The sequence below is a fragment of the Lichenostomus cassidix genome, chromosome 20 (genome assembly GCF_008360975.1).
Source record: "Lichenostomus cassidix isolate B80296 chromosome 20, HeHo_3.0, whole genome shotgun sequence".
Taxonomy (NCBI): domain Eukaryota; kingdom Metazoa; phylum Chordata; class Aves; order Passeriformes; family Meliphagidae; genus Lichenostomus; species Lichenostomus cassidix.
Window position 1 is genome coordinate 8,581,868 of NC_139500.1, and position 14,906 is coordinate 8,596,773.

The following is a 14,906-nucleotide window of genomic DNA, read 5'->3' on the forward strand; positions in this document are numbered from 1 at the left end:
ACACAGCAAAGGCTCCTGGGCTGTGTCCCTGTACAGGCTACATAACACTCAATAGGCAGAAATTAATCTGTGCTCTCCAAAAATAATTGAATATCTTTAAAGAGCCATTGCTGCTTCTTTCCATGAAGGCTGCAAGGCAGGCAGGACACCTTCTAGGCATTTTAAAGCCAGTGTCCATCACTGTTGCTATTTATTACACATCCGCCATATCTAAAGCAGTAAAAAAAAAAATCTTAATCTCTGCTGAAAAATGTTCTTAAGGAGCCGCAGGGGTTGGAGCTGCCCCGGATTGCCGAGCTGGCAGGCAGACAGCAGGCAGGAGCCTCCGCTGCTGCCTCCCCTATTGAAGAGATGCCCGCACGTTTCCGTGGGAGCCCCGCCACGAGCGGGGACGGGCTGCGAGCCCACCCACAGCTCCGGCGGCGCTGCCACCAGCCTGTGCTGTGACCCCGCGCCCACCGCCCCGCGCTGCCCACCCGGCCGGGAGCTGGAGCTGCCCCGGGAGTGATGGGCTGGCAGGAGCCCATGTGATGCTGGGCTAGCGCCGCTCGCTCCCCGTGCCTCTCCCGCTCGCTCGCTCGCTGTCATGGCGACTCCCAATAATGTTACTCCCACCAACTGCAGCTGGTGGCCCATCTCGGCGCTGGAGAACAACGCGGGGAAATCCACGGAGGGGGAGGAAAATCACGACCCGACAGACCCCGCTCTCAAATCCCAGGACAGATTGGTTTTGTACCACTGGACCCAGTCTTTCAGCTCACAAAAGGTAAAGGAAACAATCGCTCGGCCGGGCTCCCGGGTGAGAATCACCTGCAGTTCCCAGGGCATCCCCTTGCCTCGGGAGGATGGATGCGCTCGGGGGAGAGCGAGGGGCTCAGCGCCGGGGCTGGCCAGGGCGGCAGCGTGCGGCCAGGCGGATCTTTGTACCTTTTAACAGCATCTGCCTGGGAAGCGGATGAGGCTAGCGATAGGGACCAGGATGGGGGAGCTCAGCCAAATCTTGCCTTTGCTTTGGGATCACGGCTTGCACCGGGAGACGCCTCGGCTTTGTGCTCGCTGCCAGCCCCTCGCTGGCGTGGCCGGGAGCAGACAAAGGCAGAGCGGGCCCCGGGACCACCCTGCTGCTGGCAGCCCCGAGCCAGGCTGGTGCCAGGACGAGCATCCCGGACCCCAGCACGCAGCGATGATTCACCCCTGACACTGCAGCAGTGCCCTGGAAATTCTATTCCCGGGGTGCCCCAGCAAGAAATCCCGTTTTCCAGACAATAGTAAATGCTCATTTTGCAGCACAGCGGCTGTGCACCAAGCCCAGCCTTGTCCCCTGGCCCCAAGCGTCTCATCATTCATAAGCTTTTAATACCATTTGGAGAATGTGCTATTCGGAGGGGTAGGTGGAGGAGCACCAAGTTCCCCGATGCCAGGGCCTCCCCGAGCTGCACAGCCCAGCGGCAAGGCCGGGGCAGAGGTGCCGCTCCTGCGAGCGGACACAAAGCAGGGAGGATGCCCGATGCAGCACGGTGGCTGCTCATGCCGCCGCCGGCACAGGGCACTGCCGGGCTCCGAGCCGCACTGCCGGAGGATGCTCCAGCCCGGCTCCTTGCTGGTATTTTTGTTTCGCTCGTTTGGCCGCCGGTGGAGGGGAAGAGGAGGGGTTGAGGCACTTCTTGTACAGGATTTCCTACAGTCGACCTCGCTCTGCGAGGCAGGGGACAGGGCAGGGCTGGGCACAGGGCAGGGGACACATAGAGCCACCGCACCTGCTGGCACCGGGGGTCTGGCACTGTGACAGGCTTTGTTTTGAAGTCACTCGCAAGGGAAGAGCACTTGCTGGTGCGATGGACATGGCAGGGTGGGGAGCAATAGGGGCTCCTCAGGAACCCTGTGCACAGAGGTTTTGCTGGGAGTGGGCTACAGACAAAGCTTTTCCTGCTGTTCCCTGGGAGCTGCTTGGAACCACCTCCATGGGCACAGGGCTGTTTGTGGGAGGGATTCTGAGTCCCACCAGGACCTGGCCTTGTCTGCAAAGGGATTTTTGGAGTATTACTCAAGATGACTACATGCCTCCAGTGTAGAGAGTGGCTGGGGGGTCCAGGAATGTTTCATGACCCCTATCTGGGATCACTCTTCGGGGCACTGGCAGGGACTCCCCTTGCCCTCAGGCACTGGGGTACCCTGGGCTGCATCCTGCCCAGCAGCTGCCTCCTGCCAGGCCTTCAGCCTCAGCTCCTGCTAGCAGAACAGGGAAGCACAGGGAGCTTGGGGCTGGATACCCCAGGTGGTACTGGCTGAGGTTTATTTATCAGCTGGGAGGAAAAGGCCGGGAGCGAGTTGCAGTTGAGGGACTCAGGCTTTCTCTTGTTTGACTTTAAAAGAAAAAATGAACTTGCCAGCCCTGTGAATAATTAATGACTAATTCCCCAGGAACTCTGAAGTACTCACAGAAATGCTTATATATATTAAATTGTATTTTTAGCTGCTGCTAGTTGGATGAAAACAAGTACTTTTCGCTCATTCAGTGGTTCTGCAAATCATGGCTTTCTCACATCCCCCGTGGGCTTTTTTATTCGTGTTTGACATACTTAGTTCATAATAGTCAGGTTTTATAACCTAGAAGCCTAAAATGCCATCCCTGAATACTTATTCAACACTTTCTCATGCACAGAGCAGAGCAGCAGGATCAGCCCAGAGGGCCAGTGATTGGGATGGGGATGGTGTCCCACATCCAGTCCCACTCCTGCCCCCTCCTACCCCTCTGCAAGGCTGGACTCAGCTTTCCCACCCCTAAGATGTGTGGGTGCCAAACCTGCAGTGCTGCTGGCTGGCCTGGGGCAGGAGGAGGGCAGTGGCAGTGGCAGTGGCAGGGCAAGGGGGAGGCAGCAGGCTTGACACAAGAGGTGCAAAGGTGCTGAGTGATGCCCTCGAGCTGATGTCAGCATGGAGGAGGAGGAATGCTGTGCAGGGTCACAGGGGCTGCATGAAACTTCCCATGGAGTGGAGCCTTCTCCCTGCTCAAAATGCGCTGGTAAAGCCAGAGTCCACTCCTGAGAATGGGACATAGCTGAGTCAGCATCCAGGGTCTCCTTCAGCCAGACAGCAGGACTCACTGGGTGCACGTGCAAGGCATAACATTGCTGCAGCCTCTGCTTCCTCCTCTTCCTCCTCTTCCTCCTCCTTTTCTTCCTCAGGTGCTGGGCTGTGCTGGGATCCACAGCAGCATCACTCATTCCCCCTCAGCTGGGGACTCCCTGCCTCCCTCCACCCACTGCTGAGGGATTGGCTTTCAGCCATCCAGCTCCTCTGCCTGTCACACCAGCGACCAGAGAGGATGGTCCATGACCCTGAAAAGATAGGATGGGTTTGGGTATCCCCTCTTTGCTGGGAAAACAAGTCCTTTTTTGGCTGCCTGGATTTTGCAGCTGTCCCATGGCAACAGCTGCTTGGCTTCTTGCAGGGCAAGCACATGATCCTGGCATGTCACTGTGCTTGAGCCTTAGGGAAGGGTCTGGGGGTGTGATGGGGTAGGGGGGACTGGGGACCAGCTCAGTGCATCATGCTGAGCCCTTTCTCCCTGGCTTCTCGCCCCAGGTGCGGCTGGTGATCGCAGAGAAGGGGCTGCCCTGCGAGGAGCGGGATGTCAGCATGCCCCTGATGGAGCACAAGGAGCCCTGGTTCATGCGGCTCAACCTGGGTGAGGAGGTGCCTGTCATCATCCACAGGGACAACATCATCAGTGACTACAACCAGATCATCGACTACATGGAGAAGAACTTCACGGGAGGTAATGCAGGGGTGGGCTGTGCCTTGGAGGAAACTTGTGTCTAGTCCAGATGCTCTTTGCTAAATGAATCCACTTTCTCCTTTAAAGTTTCATTTTCACCTCAGATGATCAGCAAGCCACCAGCTCTCCCTGACTTCTATGTTTTCCCATGAAATTGAAGAATTTCCAGCAGAAATCCTCTGCTGGAGGGCTCTGAGGGGTGTGGTAGTTGAGTTCCCCTTTTCTCTGTTCTGGAAGTCATGCTCCCAAACCAGACAAATTTCTCTCAGTCCCCATGGTGGCATCTCACCAGAGTCCCCACTGGGGCACAGCCCATGAGAACACCTCTGACTTTGGCCACTTCTCTACTTTGGCCCTGAGTAATTGTTCAAAGGGGCTGTAAGAGGCCCTGCTGAAAGAAGGTGGGTTTAAGCTGTGTGTTTCTGCCCCTCTCTCCCCTTCCTTGAGGATTCCTGCACCACTGGCCATAGGCAGGGGTCCCTGTTGTCTCCAGTACTGCTGTGCCTCAGAGGAAACAACCTCTTTAAAGTCAAACATGTCCAGCAGTGCTGAGGACCATGGGAGGATGATGTGACACAAACCCAGGGGAAGGGACAGCCAGGAGAGGGAAGCTCATTCTCCCCCCAGAGCAGGGCTGCAGCCAGGGCCTGCTGAGCCTGGCACATCAGGATACTGAGACAGAGCCCAAAGTCAGCTTTGCTCAGCTGCTGCAGTGAGTGGCCTCTCACCAACACCTCACACCCCTTTGCTCTCATTCCCCCAGTCCTGGGGGTTCCCGGGCTGGGATGCCCACCAGGCAAGCTTCAAAGCTGAGCAGGGACCTCGGGCTGTGCCATCACGATGCTCGCCCCAGCATCCATCCCCCTTGCAACAGAGACATCAAAAACATCTCAAAATAGCTCCCGAAGCAAGGGCGCCTTGCCAGCTCAGCTGCTGTCCTCTCCTGGCCCCGCCACTGTGCTGCTGCTGCTTTGTGGAGGCACCAAGCTCCCTCCCTGGTGGGGCAGCAGGGATGGGGTCCAGCAGGAGAATCCCACACCAGCAGCAGGTCCTAGGGCAGGTCCTAGGGCAGCAGCCCCAGCACCAAGGGGCATCAGGGAGTGTCAGTCCCTGCACCACTTCAGCTGGTCTCTGCGAAGGGCAGGTGGTCTAACATATGTGACAACAGGCTGTCCCCAGCAGGAGGAGGACACAGAGCTGTCCGAGCACTGGGAAACTCCTGTCGTTGAGATTTTCCAGCCTGGTGCAGTTTCTTACCTTTTTGCTGAGAAAAGGAGAAGGGAAGCTCCAGGGAAGAGGGCCCAGAGCATCACTCCGTGCTCCATGCCCTGCTCCATGCTGTCACCCAGCAATGCAGCTGGCAAAAGCATTATCAGGATGTGGCAGTGTTGATTTGTCAGGAAATCATCCACCTTGCAGAAATGTGTAGAGTTTGAAAAGATCTTTACAAGGGATTTGTACTGAGTTATGTTTTTCCTGGGCTGAGAGCATGGCCTTTATCAGCTGCTTACACACACACTGAGGGCCAGCTATCAGTAAAGGGTGGAGAAATGTTTTCCTTACCCCAAAATAGAAGTGAATAGTGCCAATAAGCCACTTTTGAGGGTCCTTGTCACTAGGGTACTGCCCAGCAGTGCCCAGGAACCACTAGTGAGCTGACCAAGGCAATATTCCCCCTGTGCCAGTGTGTCCTCCAAGGGGCTTTTCACCCCTTTGCACAGCCCATAACTCACTGCTATATGCAACAGCAGCACATATGTGCAGGTTGCTGTGGCATGCAAAGGCAAGTCAAGCACCATCCACTGAAAAACCTCCCTGGGACATGCTGAAGGACATGGGCTGGTGGCCAGCACACCGCTATTTCATTGTGGTTGCTCCATCTTCCTGCTGGATGGGGCAGTCCCTCTGGATGTGCTGCTTCCAGCCTCAGCCCCAGCCTGTCAGTGCTGGCCAGGAGCCCTGGGGAAGGAGCATGCAGGCTATAGGTCAGTTATTATTGTTGCATTCATCTGATCACTCTTCTCAGATGGAAAATCCCTACTTGGAGAGCTGGAGCCAAGCTAGTGCAGGCAGTGAGCAGCCCATGGGCAAGGAGGAGCCACCAAAACCTCCCCTTGCTCAGGGGACAGTGACACTGATGCCCATCAGTGGGAACAACTCTGTGGAACCTTCCAGCAGAGACAGTCCAGGTCAGAGCCATGAGGAGATTTGCAGTACAGGAGTATCAAAATTTGCCTGGTGCTCACCCAGCTATGGGCACCAGCAGGCATGATAATGGCACAGCAAGATCCCTGCCAGGTGGGAACTGCCATGCCCACAGCCCAGCTTCTGCCACTGGCAGCAGGGCTGGGCAGAGCAGAGTTGTCACTTCAGGCCCTGAAACAAGGAGCTGCACTGGTCACATCTGCCAAAGTCCTTCTGCCAATGTGACCAGGTGGAGAGCCCATTGCTGCAGACAGGATGTGGGCAACAGATTCAGAGTCCTGGTGGTAGATTTACTCATTTCCCATGAACTACTTTCTGCAAATACAATGAACATTTATGATCCCATGGAAAACTGGACCTGGTGTTCTTGGGGAAGTCGAGCAATGTTTCACTTCTTGTGGTGTCACCTGCCATGTATTTTGAGCTGTAAGTGTAATAAAAGGCACAATGCAAACCACCATCTGCAGAAAGTGAATAAAACCCAAGAAGACAGGGAGGAGCAGAGCCAGCCAGGGCAAGAGATGTTCCTGCAGTTGAGACACCTGTTGAACAAGGAGGGAAGATACACTGGGCTCTTTTGGTCATCTACTCTGATTGCCCATTTTATGATTTTCAAGGAAGCCCAAGAGAATGAGGTACCTCATTGCCACTGGAGCAAAGAATGTGTAACTCAGGAGATCCTAAACTCAATCCCCCATCTTTTAGCTCTTTTCTGCATAACAGGACAATTTTTCTCCCGTTCTAACAGATGTGAAATTACAGTGTAAAAATTCAGAGGCTGTGGAGACTCGGGGCTTGCTACACTGACTCCTGGGAACATGGGGGCTGCAGGGCTGGGTAATGACATCCATACACTTCCCCGTGATGCCCATCTGTGGGCATGGATGCACTTGTGGCCAGGATGGACAGCAGGCAGAGGCAGAGAATGAGCTACAGATTTGAGTGAATGCTCTGCCTCAGCCAGCCCTGCTCAGATGTATCTCAGCAGGATTACACACTGCTGTCCAGAGCAGGCTAATGAGCCCCTAACGAGTGCCTGGCCCCTCACTCCCATCTCCTGCTAACCCCTTTCCCTTTGCCCTGGCAGAAAACGTCACACAGCTGATCCCCGAGCCGGGCAGCCTGCTGCACTCGCGGGTGCTGCAGTACCGGGAGCTGCTGGACTCGCTCCCCATGGATGCTTACACACACGGCTGCATCCTGCACCCCGAGCTCACCACCGACTCCATGATCCCAAAGTACGCCACCACTGAGATCCGCAGTAAGTTCCTTTCCAGCAGGGCTGCCCAGGGCTCCCCAGCTCCTTTGGGCTCAGTGTGGCTCTGCAGCCCAGCCAGCCGCTCTGCTCCTGCTCATCTCCCCTTCCTACCAAAGCAGGCAAGGGCAGAGCTGGGAAATGGCAAAGCACAGCTGATCTGGGAATTGCAGGCATCCTGCAGAGGCTTCCTAACTCAGGGGGTGTCCAGGCTCCCACGGGTCATGCACACTTCTCCCCAGCTCTTTCTGGGGCACAGGAATTTGCTCCTCTCCCTCCAATCTCTCTAAGGACAAAGGCAGGAGAGTGCAGCCAGATTGACTTGCAGGCAGTGGATGAATCGGCATAAGTGTGTGTACCTGACCTTCAAGTGCTCATGAAACATTGACGATGCTTAATATAACTCAATGGCAGGGATTGCTCCTGGAGAGAATTCCATGCCAGAAAAGCGACCTTGTCAGGAGGGTGTTGGCATGTCCCACACCTCTCTCTTCCTGTGGGCTCCAGCCCCAAGCAGTGCCCATAGAAACACTGTTCCAACCCCCATTCCTTGGTTGCCTGGGACCCAGATTGTCCTGCTGAGGGATGCACTCATGCACAAAAAATAGCCCGTCCCTGAGGTGTAGCTTGTGGTCTGCCCTGCCTCTGCTGACACCCATCACAGACAGCTTTCCCCATGTCACCAAGTGTCACCTCCACCCCCAGACCTTGGGCTGATGCAGGCCAGAGCCCTTCCCTTCCCCAAAAGGTGCAGCTGTGATGCCTTCAGCCCCTGTCTGCTTCACATCACCTTCCCAGAACTCTGCCAAAGTCCCTAAATACATCTCCCTGTCCAAACCTCCCCACTGGTGGCATTTTTCCCAAGCCATTGGAGGGGTATGAGCAAGTCTGTGGGCCAGTGATGTCCTCACTCCCCAGCACATCTTCTGCACCCAGACAATGGCTCAGCTGCAGTGGGTGCCAAGGGAAATTGATGTAGTTGTGTCCCAAGGAGAGGGTGAACCAAGGTTCCAGGCTCTCCCAAGGGGAACAGGGGAATGAAATCAGGATAACATCCAGGTTTCCATCTGATTTGCAGCCCCAGGAGAGCTGGTTGGCAGCCTTATCAAGCACAAGCTCATGGCAGAAAACAGGGAATTTCAGCATTTTATGGCAGTGTACAGCCTGCTGCTGGCTCCCACCCCAGCCAGCCCTGGCACCTCCCATACCAGCCCAGAGGCAGAGCCAAGGCCTCCCTTGTTGGAGGGAGCAAGGAGGGAAAGACAGATGGTCCCTGGCAGAAAGACATTAGCCCAACTTTGGGTAATTTATGCCATCCCTCAGGTGTTACTCTGCCTCTAGTATTCCTTTATTCCTTTCACTCTGCTCCTTTCCCTCCATTAGCTTCCTTGCACAAAACACTTCCCACCCTCCCTGTGCCCAGAGAGGCAAAAGGTGAGCATTTCTCCCATGCTCATTATGGGCTCCATGCCATGGAATTGCATCCCTGGACACCGAGCTAGAGTGGGACAGCTTCACCCAGGAGGGAGCTTCCCCTTCTGTGCCCCTCTCTGCCACACTGCTCCAAACACACACCCAAGTGTGGTCAGCCAGCTCAGACATCCCAAAGGTTCATGGAGCTGCAGCAGCCAAGTTATGGGCACAATCAGGGCTGTTCTTAAAATAGTGAGCAACAGACAGAACTTCCAGCAGCTCTAACACAAATCCAGCAGAGGAAATGAAGAGCAGAAACTCCCCCTGAAACTCGCAGGTTGGGACTTACCACAGGGAGGGAGATCAGCCAGCACTGCCCTGTGCAAGTGGATGGGATGGCTGATGGAGCCACATGGCCTCAGACATGACAGCACAGTAGCAGCAAGCTATTAATTTGGCCTATTTTAGCTTTCTAGGGTGTTTTCCTTGGTGCTACAGCAATGTTTTACTGCAGGACAAGGTGCTTTGCTATCAGACACAGGTCATCCCAGCCCCTCTGTTTGTCTCCCCCCAGGACACTTAGCTAATGCCAGCACAGATCTGATGAAGCTGGACCATGAAGAGGAGCCACAGCTATCTGAGCCCTACCTCTCCAAGCAGAAGAAGCTCATGGTGAGTGGGTCAAAGTCACACACATCTGTGATGTTGGGGGAACATGACCATAGAACTGCCATGGGTACCTGATGCCTTGTGTCTCTGCATCCATCCATTCCCTATCCTAACCCTGCTCTCCACCCAGGCCAAGATCCTGGAGCATGATAATGTGAACTACTTGAAGAAGATCCTTGGAGAACTAGGGATGGTGCTAGACCAGATTGAGGCCGAGCTGGAGAAGAGGAAACTGGAGTACCAAGGTAGGCACTGGACTGTGTTTGAGGGGTGTTTTTCCACACAAGGCTCAGGTGCAACACCAGGAACAGATGAAGGTTTTGTACCTGATAAACAACCCCCATGGAGCAACCACTGGTGGGTCTGGGGCTGCCACTGGGCTCTCCTGGTTTTGGGTACACTGGTGTTGTTGCAGCACAGTCTTACCAACCTCTGGCAAACCACCCCTGCACCCCTTGCCACAGGGCACAGCAGGATCCCTGCCCTCATGGGTGCTCCTCGGGAGCCCCAAAGTCATCACAGGGTGATGGCAGATCCCCTCTCATCACCAGGCTGTGGCACATCCCAGTGGAGCATGGGCAGGGAATCCCAGGAATGTGAGGGGCCCTGGAGGGGTGAGAGGCTTTATAGGACCTGCGTCACATGCCAGCAGGTGGGAGAGAGGGACACCAGCCACCCCTGGCATCAAATACACAGTGCTGGGTGCCTACCAAGAGCAGCCCCAGTGCCCTGGCAGTCAGGGGTGCCTGGGCACAGCTGGGCAGTGCTTGTCCTGCTGTCACCTCCTCTTGTCCCCCGCTGCTGGCAGGGCTCAGAACCCCACCCTGGGAGGGCTGGCAGCTGCCAGCACCACGGTGCCAGATGCAGAGCAGAGCCCAGACACAGTTAATCAGGGGATGGTCCCACAGCTGCCCCTGCCCTCGGGGCTGGCCTTGGCCATGGGGAGCCGTGCGTCACTCTCAGGGCCACACTGGAGTGCTCTGTGAGGTACCAAGGTCAGACCCTGCAGGGCATCGTGCTGGGGATTTACCAAGAGCCCCCATGTGTTCACAGTGGCATCCTGCCTCGCCCTAATTTCCTCAAACTCTCTTATTAACTGGTGTGAGGGCTGGGACAGCAGAATTCAGCCTAATGAGGTGCCCTGGGAGGACATCCCAGATGCCTGGAGCAGAGGGATGGCTGCTGCTGCTGCTGCTGTTGCCAGCACCCAGGCGCTCCACTGCCTTCAGTCCTTGTGTGCTGCTCCTGCCCTCTGCTCCAGGACCTCAGACTCCCACACAATGCCCATGGCCAGGTCAGGATCTCAGCAGTGGGCATGATCACCACTTTGGCAACTTCCCAGGAGCTGCAGTGCAGCAGCTCTACTCCCACGCAGCCCAGGCTGCTGGCGATGCAGGCGGAAGGAGGGCGGGAGGTGCCGCAGGAGCAGCGGGAGACCCCCTGCCACAGGCACCCCATCCAGCTGGGACAGGCTGATCCAAGCTGGGGCTGCTGGGGATGCAAAGGGGAAGACTTGCCTTTGCCTGTGTTCCCACCCCACTCGGAGCTGGGAAGGGGTGCAAGGGGCTGGGGCACCCTACAGCCAGGTCCAGACCTCAGCAGTGGGGGAAGCCCAGAGCCAGCAGGGACAGGAGTGCATCACAGCTCTCTCCTGAAGTCACTATCCTCACAGGTGCTTTCTCCTTCACCTGCAGCAGTGCCTGGGGCTGAGGCAGCTACCTTAGTCCTGCTTCCCTCACCTCTGAGCAGAAGCACTCACAAGGTCCCCACTGCACCCAAGGATCTCTGTCTGCAGCACCCCCACAATTCATTAGTCACTGAAAACATTTATTGACTAATTAGGCACAGGCAATCTGTCCACTTGGGCAGTGCCTCCAGCAGGATTAGGCAGGCTGCCAAGCTACAAATGAGGGCTGCTAATTACCCATAATTGCCCTGGCCTGGTCCTGCAGGCAGCCCTGCAGCACCAGTGTCTGCACTGGGGTGCTGTACTAGGGCCTCTCTTCTCTTTCCTGATATAATAGCCACAGGACAATGAAAGAGCCCCAGAACTCAGGATTTGGAGCAAAGCTGACTGAGGGTGGATTTTTGTATCCCTTCTGATGTTCTTTACCTGCACCTTCTTTCAGATCCCTCAGATCCATCCCAGCCCTGCTCCTCGGTATTGAAAAGGCACTGGGAGAATGCTTAACAATATCCTGGCCTGAAACTGCTTTTTCCAGCCTAACAGCAGCTTGGTTTATTTTTGGATGTCTCTCTGGTGGGGTTATTTCCAGGATCACCCATTATGAGGGGCCATCAACACTTTGGTGTCTTTCTTCATGTCCAGCGCTCACATTGAGGTCTGTCTCCCCTAAAAGCCTGGCCCTTGGCACAGATGTGCTGCCAGTTTTGGTGTCCTGGAGCAGGGTCCCTGGTACAGGACAGAGAACAAAGGCAGAACCTCCCCAGCAGCACACATGGGAGAGCAGCCAGGCCATCCAGCAAATGGTTTTGATTCCTGAGGATTTCTCACATCCCTAAAATAGGACAAGTTGACGTGACACTCCTGAAACAGCTCCCGGGGCAGCCAAGGGCAAACACTGCTGCTCTCCCTGAGCACTGAAGCATCAGAAGGGGTCACTACACTGCATCTTCCTTCAAGGAGGGCAAAGGGCTCTTTTCCAGGGACCTCCTGGGTACAGGAGGATGCCATCTGCTGCTTTTGACTTGGGGGAGAGGCAGCTGAGCCATTTTGCAGATATTCTTTTGCATATTCACATGGGCTATAAATTATTATCTCATATCTGCAGCTTTTTGCACCCACATACCCTCCATCCCATAACCTGGTAGATGGGGTCTGATCTCTTGGCCCATCAGAGAGCTGGGAAAAAACATCCCAGAGCTAACAAAAGTGTTCCTGCCTGTGTGGACCTTTTGAGCCAAGCTTTAGGTGCCCACCCAAGGGATTCTTACCTTTGCTCTGTCTCTTCTCTCTCCAGGGCAGAAGTGTGAACTTTGGCTCTGCGGCTGTGTCTTTACTCTGGCTGATGTCTTGTTAGGAGCCACCCTGCATCGCCTCAAGTTTCTGGGACTCTCTAAGAAATACTGGGAAGATGGCAGCAGACCTAACCTACAGTCCTTCTTTGACAGGATACAGAAACGCTTCGCCTTCAGGAAAGTTTTGGGAGACATACATACCACTCTCCTCTCTGCAGTGGTACCCAATGCCTTCAGGCTGGTCAAGCGGAAACCTCCCTCCTTCCTTGGAGCCTCCTTCCTGATGGGATCTCTGGGGGGAATGGGATATTTTGCTTATTGGTACTTAAAGAAAAAATACATCTAGTGCTGACTGCTTGGTGTTTAGTTTGGTGTCTCTGTGCTGTGTGAAATTATGATGAAGCCTCAGTAACTGTAATGAAATTTGAAGCAAGGTAATGAATAATTATATTGTTTAATGTAACATTCCATAGTCTAGAAGTAGAAACCTATACTGCAAGGAAATAAGACAACAACAACAACAACAAAAAAGCGTCAACTTGTAAATGCCTTTTTTAGGTTTAAGTATTCAACTCCAGCGAGAGGCTCAAGGGTTCACAGGCTCAGCTGTGCCCACCGGGAAGTGGCACTGCCTCCAGCACCAGCCAGCTCCAGTGGGAGAGACAGGAATCCCAGGAGGCTTCCCGACACCCAAGTTGACTAATGGGACTTGGATACTTGGTCCTGTACGTTTGTGTTTCCAAATTGTTCACTGGCCACATTTCACACATGCAGGTAGTGGGGACTTTCTTCTTCTAGAAGGCATTGTGTTGTCGTGCTTGGAGGCTTTCCTGGGAGCAGGGTGCAGTAGCTGGTCACAGTCAAGGTGGATTTCTGTTCTTCAAGTATTCATTTTAAAAATTATTTTCGTTAAAGGGAATATTTTTTATTGAGCTGCTCTTAGAATGTATCCACTTTCTACGTCTGGTTTTGGTGGGCTTTTTTTTAAAGAATTTAATGTCTGTCTTTAACTGCCGCACTTTTTTCTTGAGATAAATCACTTTGACTTTCATCCTGAATTCTGGCACATGAAGGAGATTATTGTTTTAAGCCTTTTGGCTCTGTCTCTTGAGTTTTCTTTCGCGGATTTGCAAAGCATCTTTCATCAACTGAGCATATTTGGACTCTGAAAAAGTACAACCATTTTCAGAACTTTTCAGCACTTTCCTGAAGGCGCTTTGGCTTTCTTCCATCGGGGGCTCTTTTCTGTCATTTCCTCACCGTGTGTTTTCTTAGGGACACTTTGCACAGAATCACATTGATGACTTTCTTGTGCCTTTTGCATGCTGGAAAGAATAATGGGCCTCACTGCTACTCATGCTTTGGAAACTGAGATCCTCAATAAACCATATGGGAGGAGTAATGGCTTCGCATCTCTAAATGTGTTCCACATCCTTCTGGTCCTAGTGCAAGGCATGCCCGAGGGCAGTGGGATGTGCAGGTGGTTTGTGCTTTGGCTCATGTACTGCATTGGTATAAAATTTGCATGGAAATTATATGTATTCTTCTTCTGTCCACTAATTTCTGTAAGCGCTCAGCCTGCTGGCTTTCCAGGCACTCCAGTGATCCCTGTGAGCCATGCTGCATCTCTGGGCTTGGGAACGTATGCCAAGTGGGGCTGAAATAATAGGAATTGCATTTGCCTCTGATTCAAAAGCTATCTTTATGTATTTGAAAGCAGCAAGCTTTCCCCAGGAGATTTTGATACAACCCGGTGGCCGTAGAATTGGGAATATTTAGCAGGAATTACAAGGGATGAGCAAATAGAAAGTGTAGAACACACACATTTATAGGGTGCTTTTCACAATTGTGTAGGCTGGTCTGACAGACTTCTGGAAAAAAACAGGCTGTGTAGCTGCAGAGGCTCTGTGTTACCCATGTTATTCCTTCCATGGTTGGGGCTGCACTTAAAATTGGTGGGTGAGAACCCAAATCCACCAGCTGCATGTGCACACCTGGCTCCTGCAGGAAGTGAAAACCCTGCAGACACACTTTCACACAAATACACTCAGTGTTTGCTTTGTGGAATCAGTGACTTCAGAAGAAATTATTATTTTCCTTCTTTTTGAAGAGGGAGGGAGGAGGGTGCCTTGAGCTCCTCCCTTTTGCTGAATCTGAAAGGTGTAATAAGATGAACTGTGGGTCATCCTCTCTTTGATCCATTAGCTGGCAATAAAGCCCCCATAAGCATTTATAAAGATATACCAACATGAAACCCTTAATAGGATTTCACCCTTTTACTTTCATTTGTTGTCCTACACACACACACACATTCCCTGGTGATTTCCAAAAGCTTATAAAATGCACACACCAGGTGTAGAAAGGAAAATTAACAGGGTACAACACCAGGAAACCCAGAGGGAAGGAGTGCAAATACTTGCTCCATTCCCAGGATTTCAGCCCAAGAATCAGGCACAAGGAAGCTGCTTAGCAAGACTGCTGCTGGTTACTTTGCTCCTCAATTTTATTTATTTATTTATTTTTAATTTTAAACCACAGAATAAATTTAAAGTCATGGAGCAAATCAGACGTCTAAACACTGGAGAAAATAGGTGTTTTGTTTGGAGC

At 53.4% G+C, this 14,906-nt stretch overlaps 1 protein-coding gene across 1 annotated transcript; it reads left to right on the forward strand.

Moving 5' to 3' along the window:
* Positions 1-299: 299 nt before the first annotated feature.
* On the forward strand, positions 300-13,701 carry GDAP1L1 (ganglioside induced differentiation associated protein 1 like 1). The gene is made up of 6 exons (XM_085079115.1): positions 300-766; positions 3,586-3,778; positions 7,071-7,244; positions 9,226-9,323; positions 9,451-9,565; positions 12,302-13,701. The coding sequence occupies exons 1-6, from the start codon at positions 587-589 to the stop codon at positions 12,643-12,645; spliced, it is 1,104 nt and encodes a 367-aa protein (XP_084935241.1). The 5' UTR covers positions 300-586; the 3' UTR covers positions 12,646-13,701.
* The last annotated feature ends 1,205 nt before the right edge of the window (positions 13,702-14,906 follow it).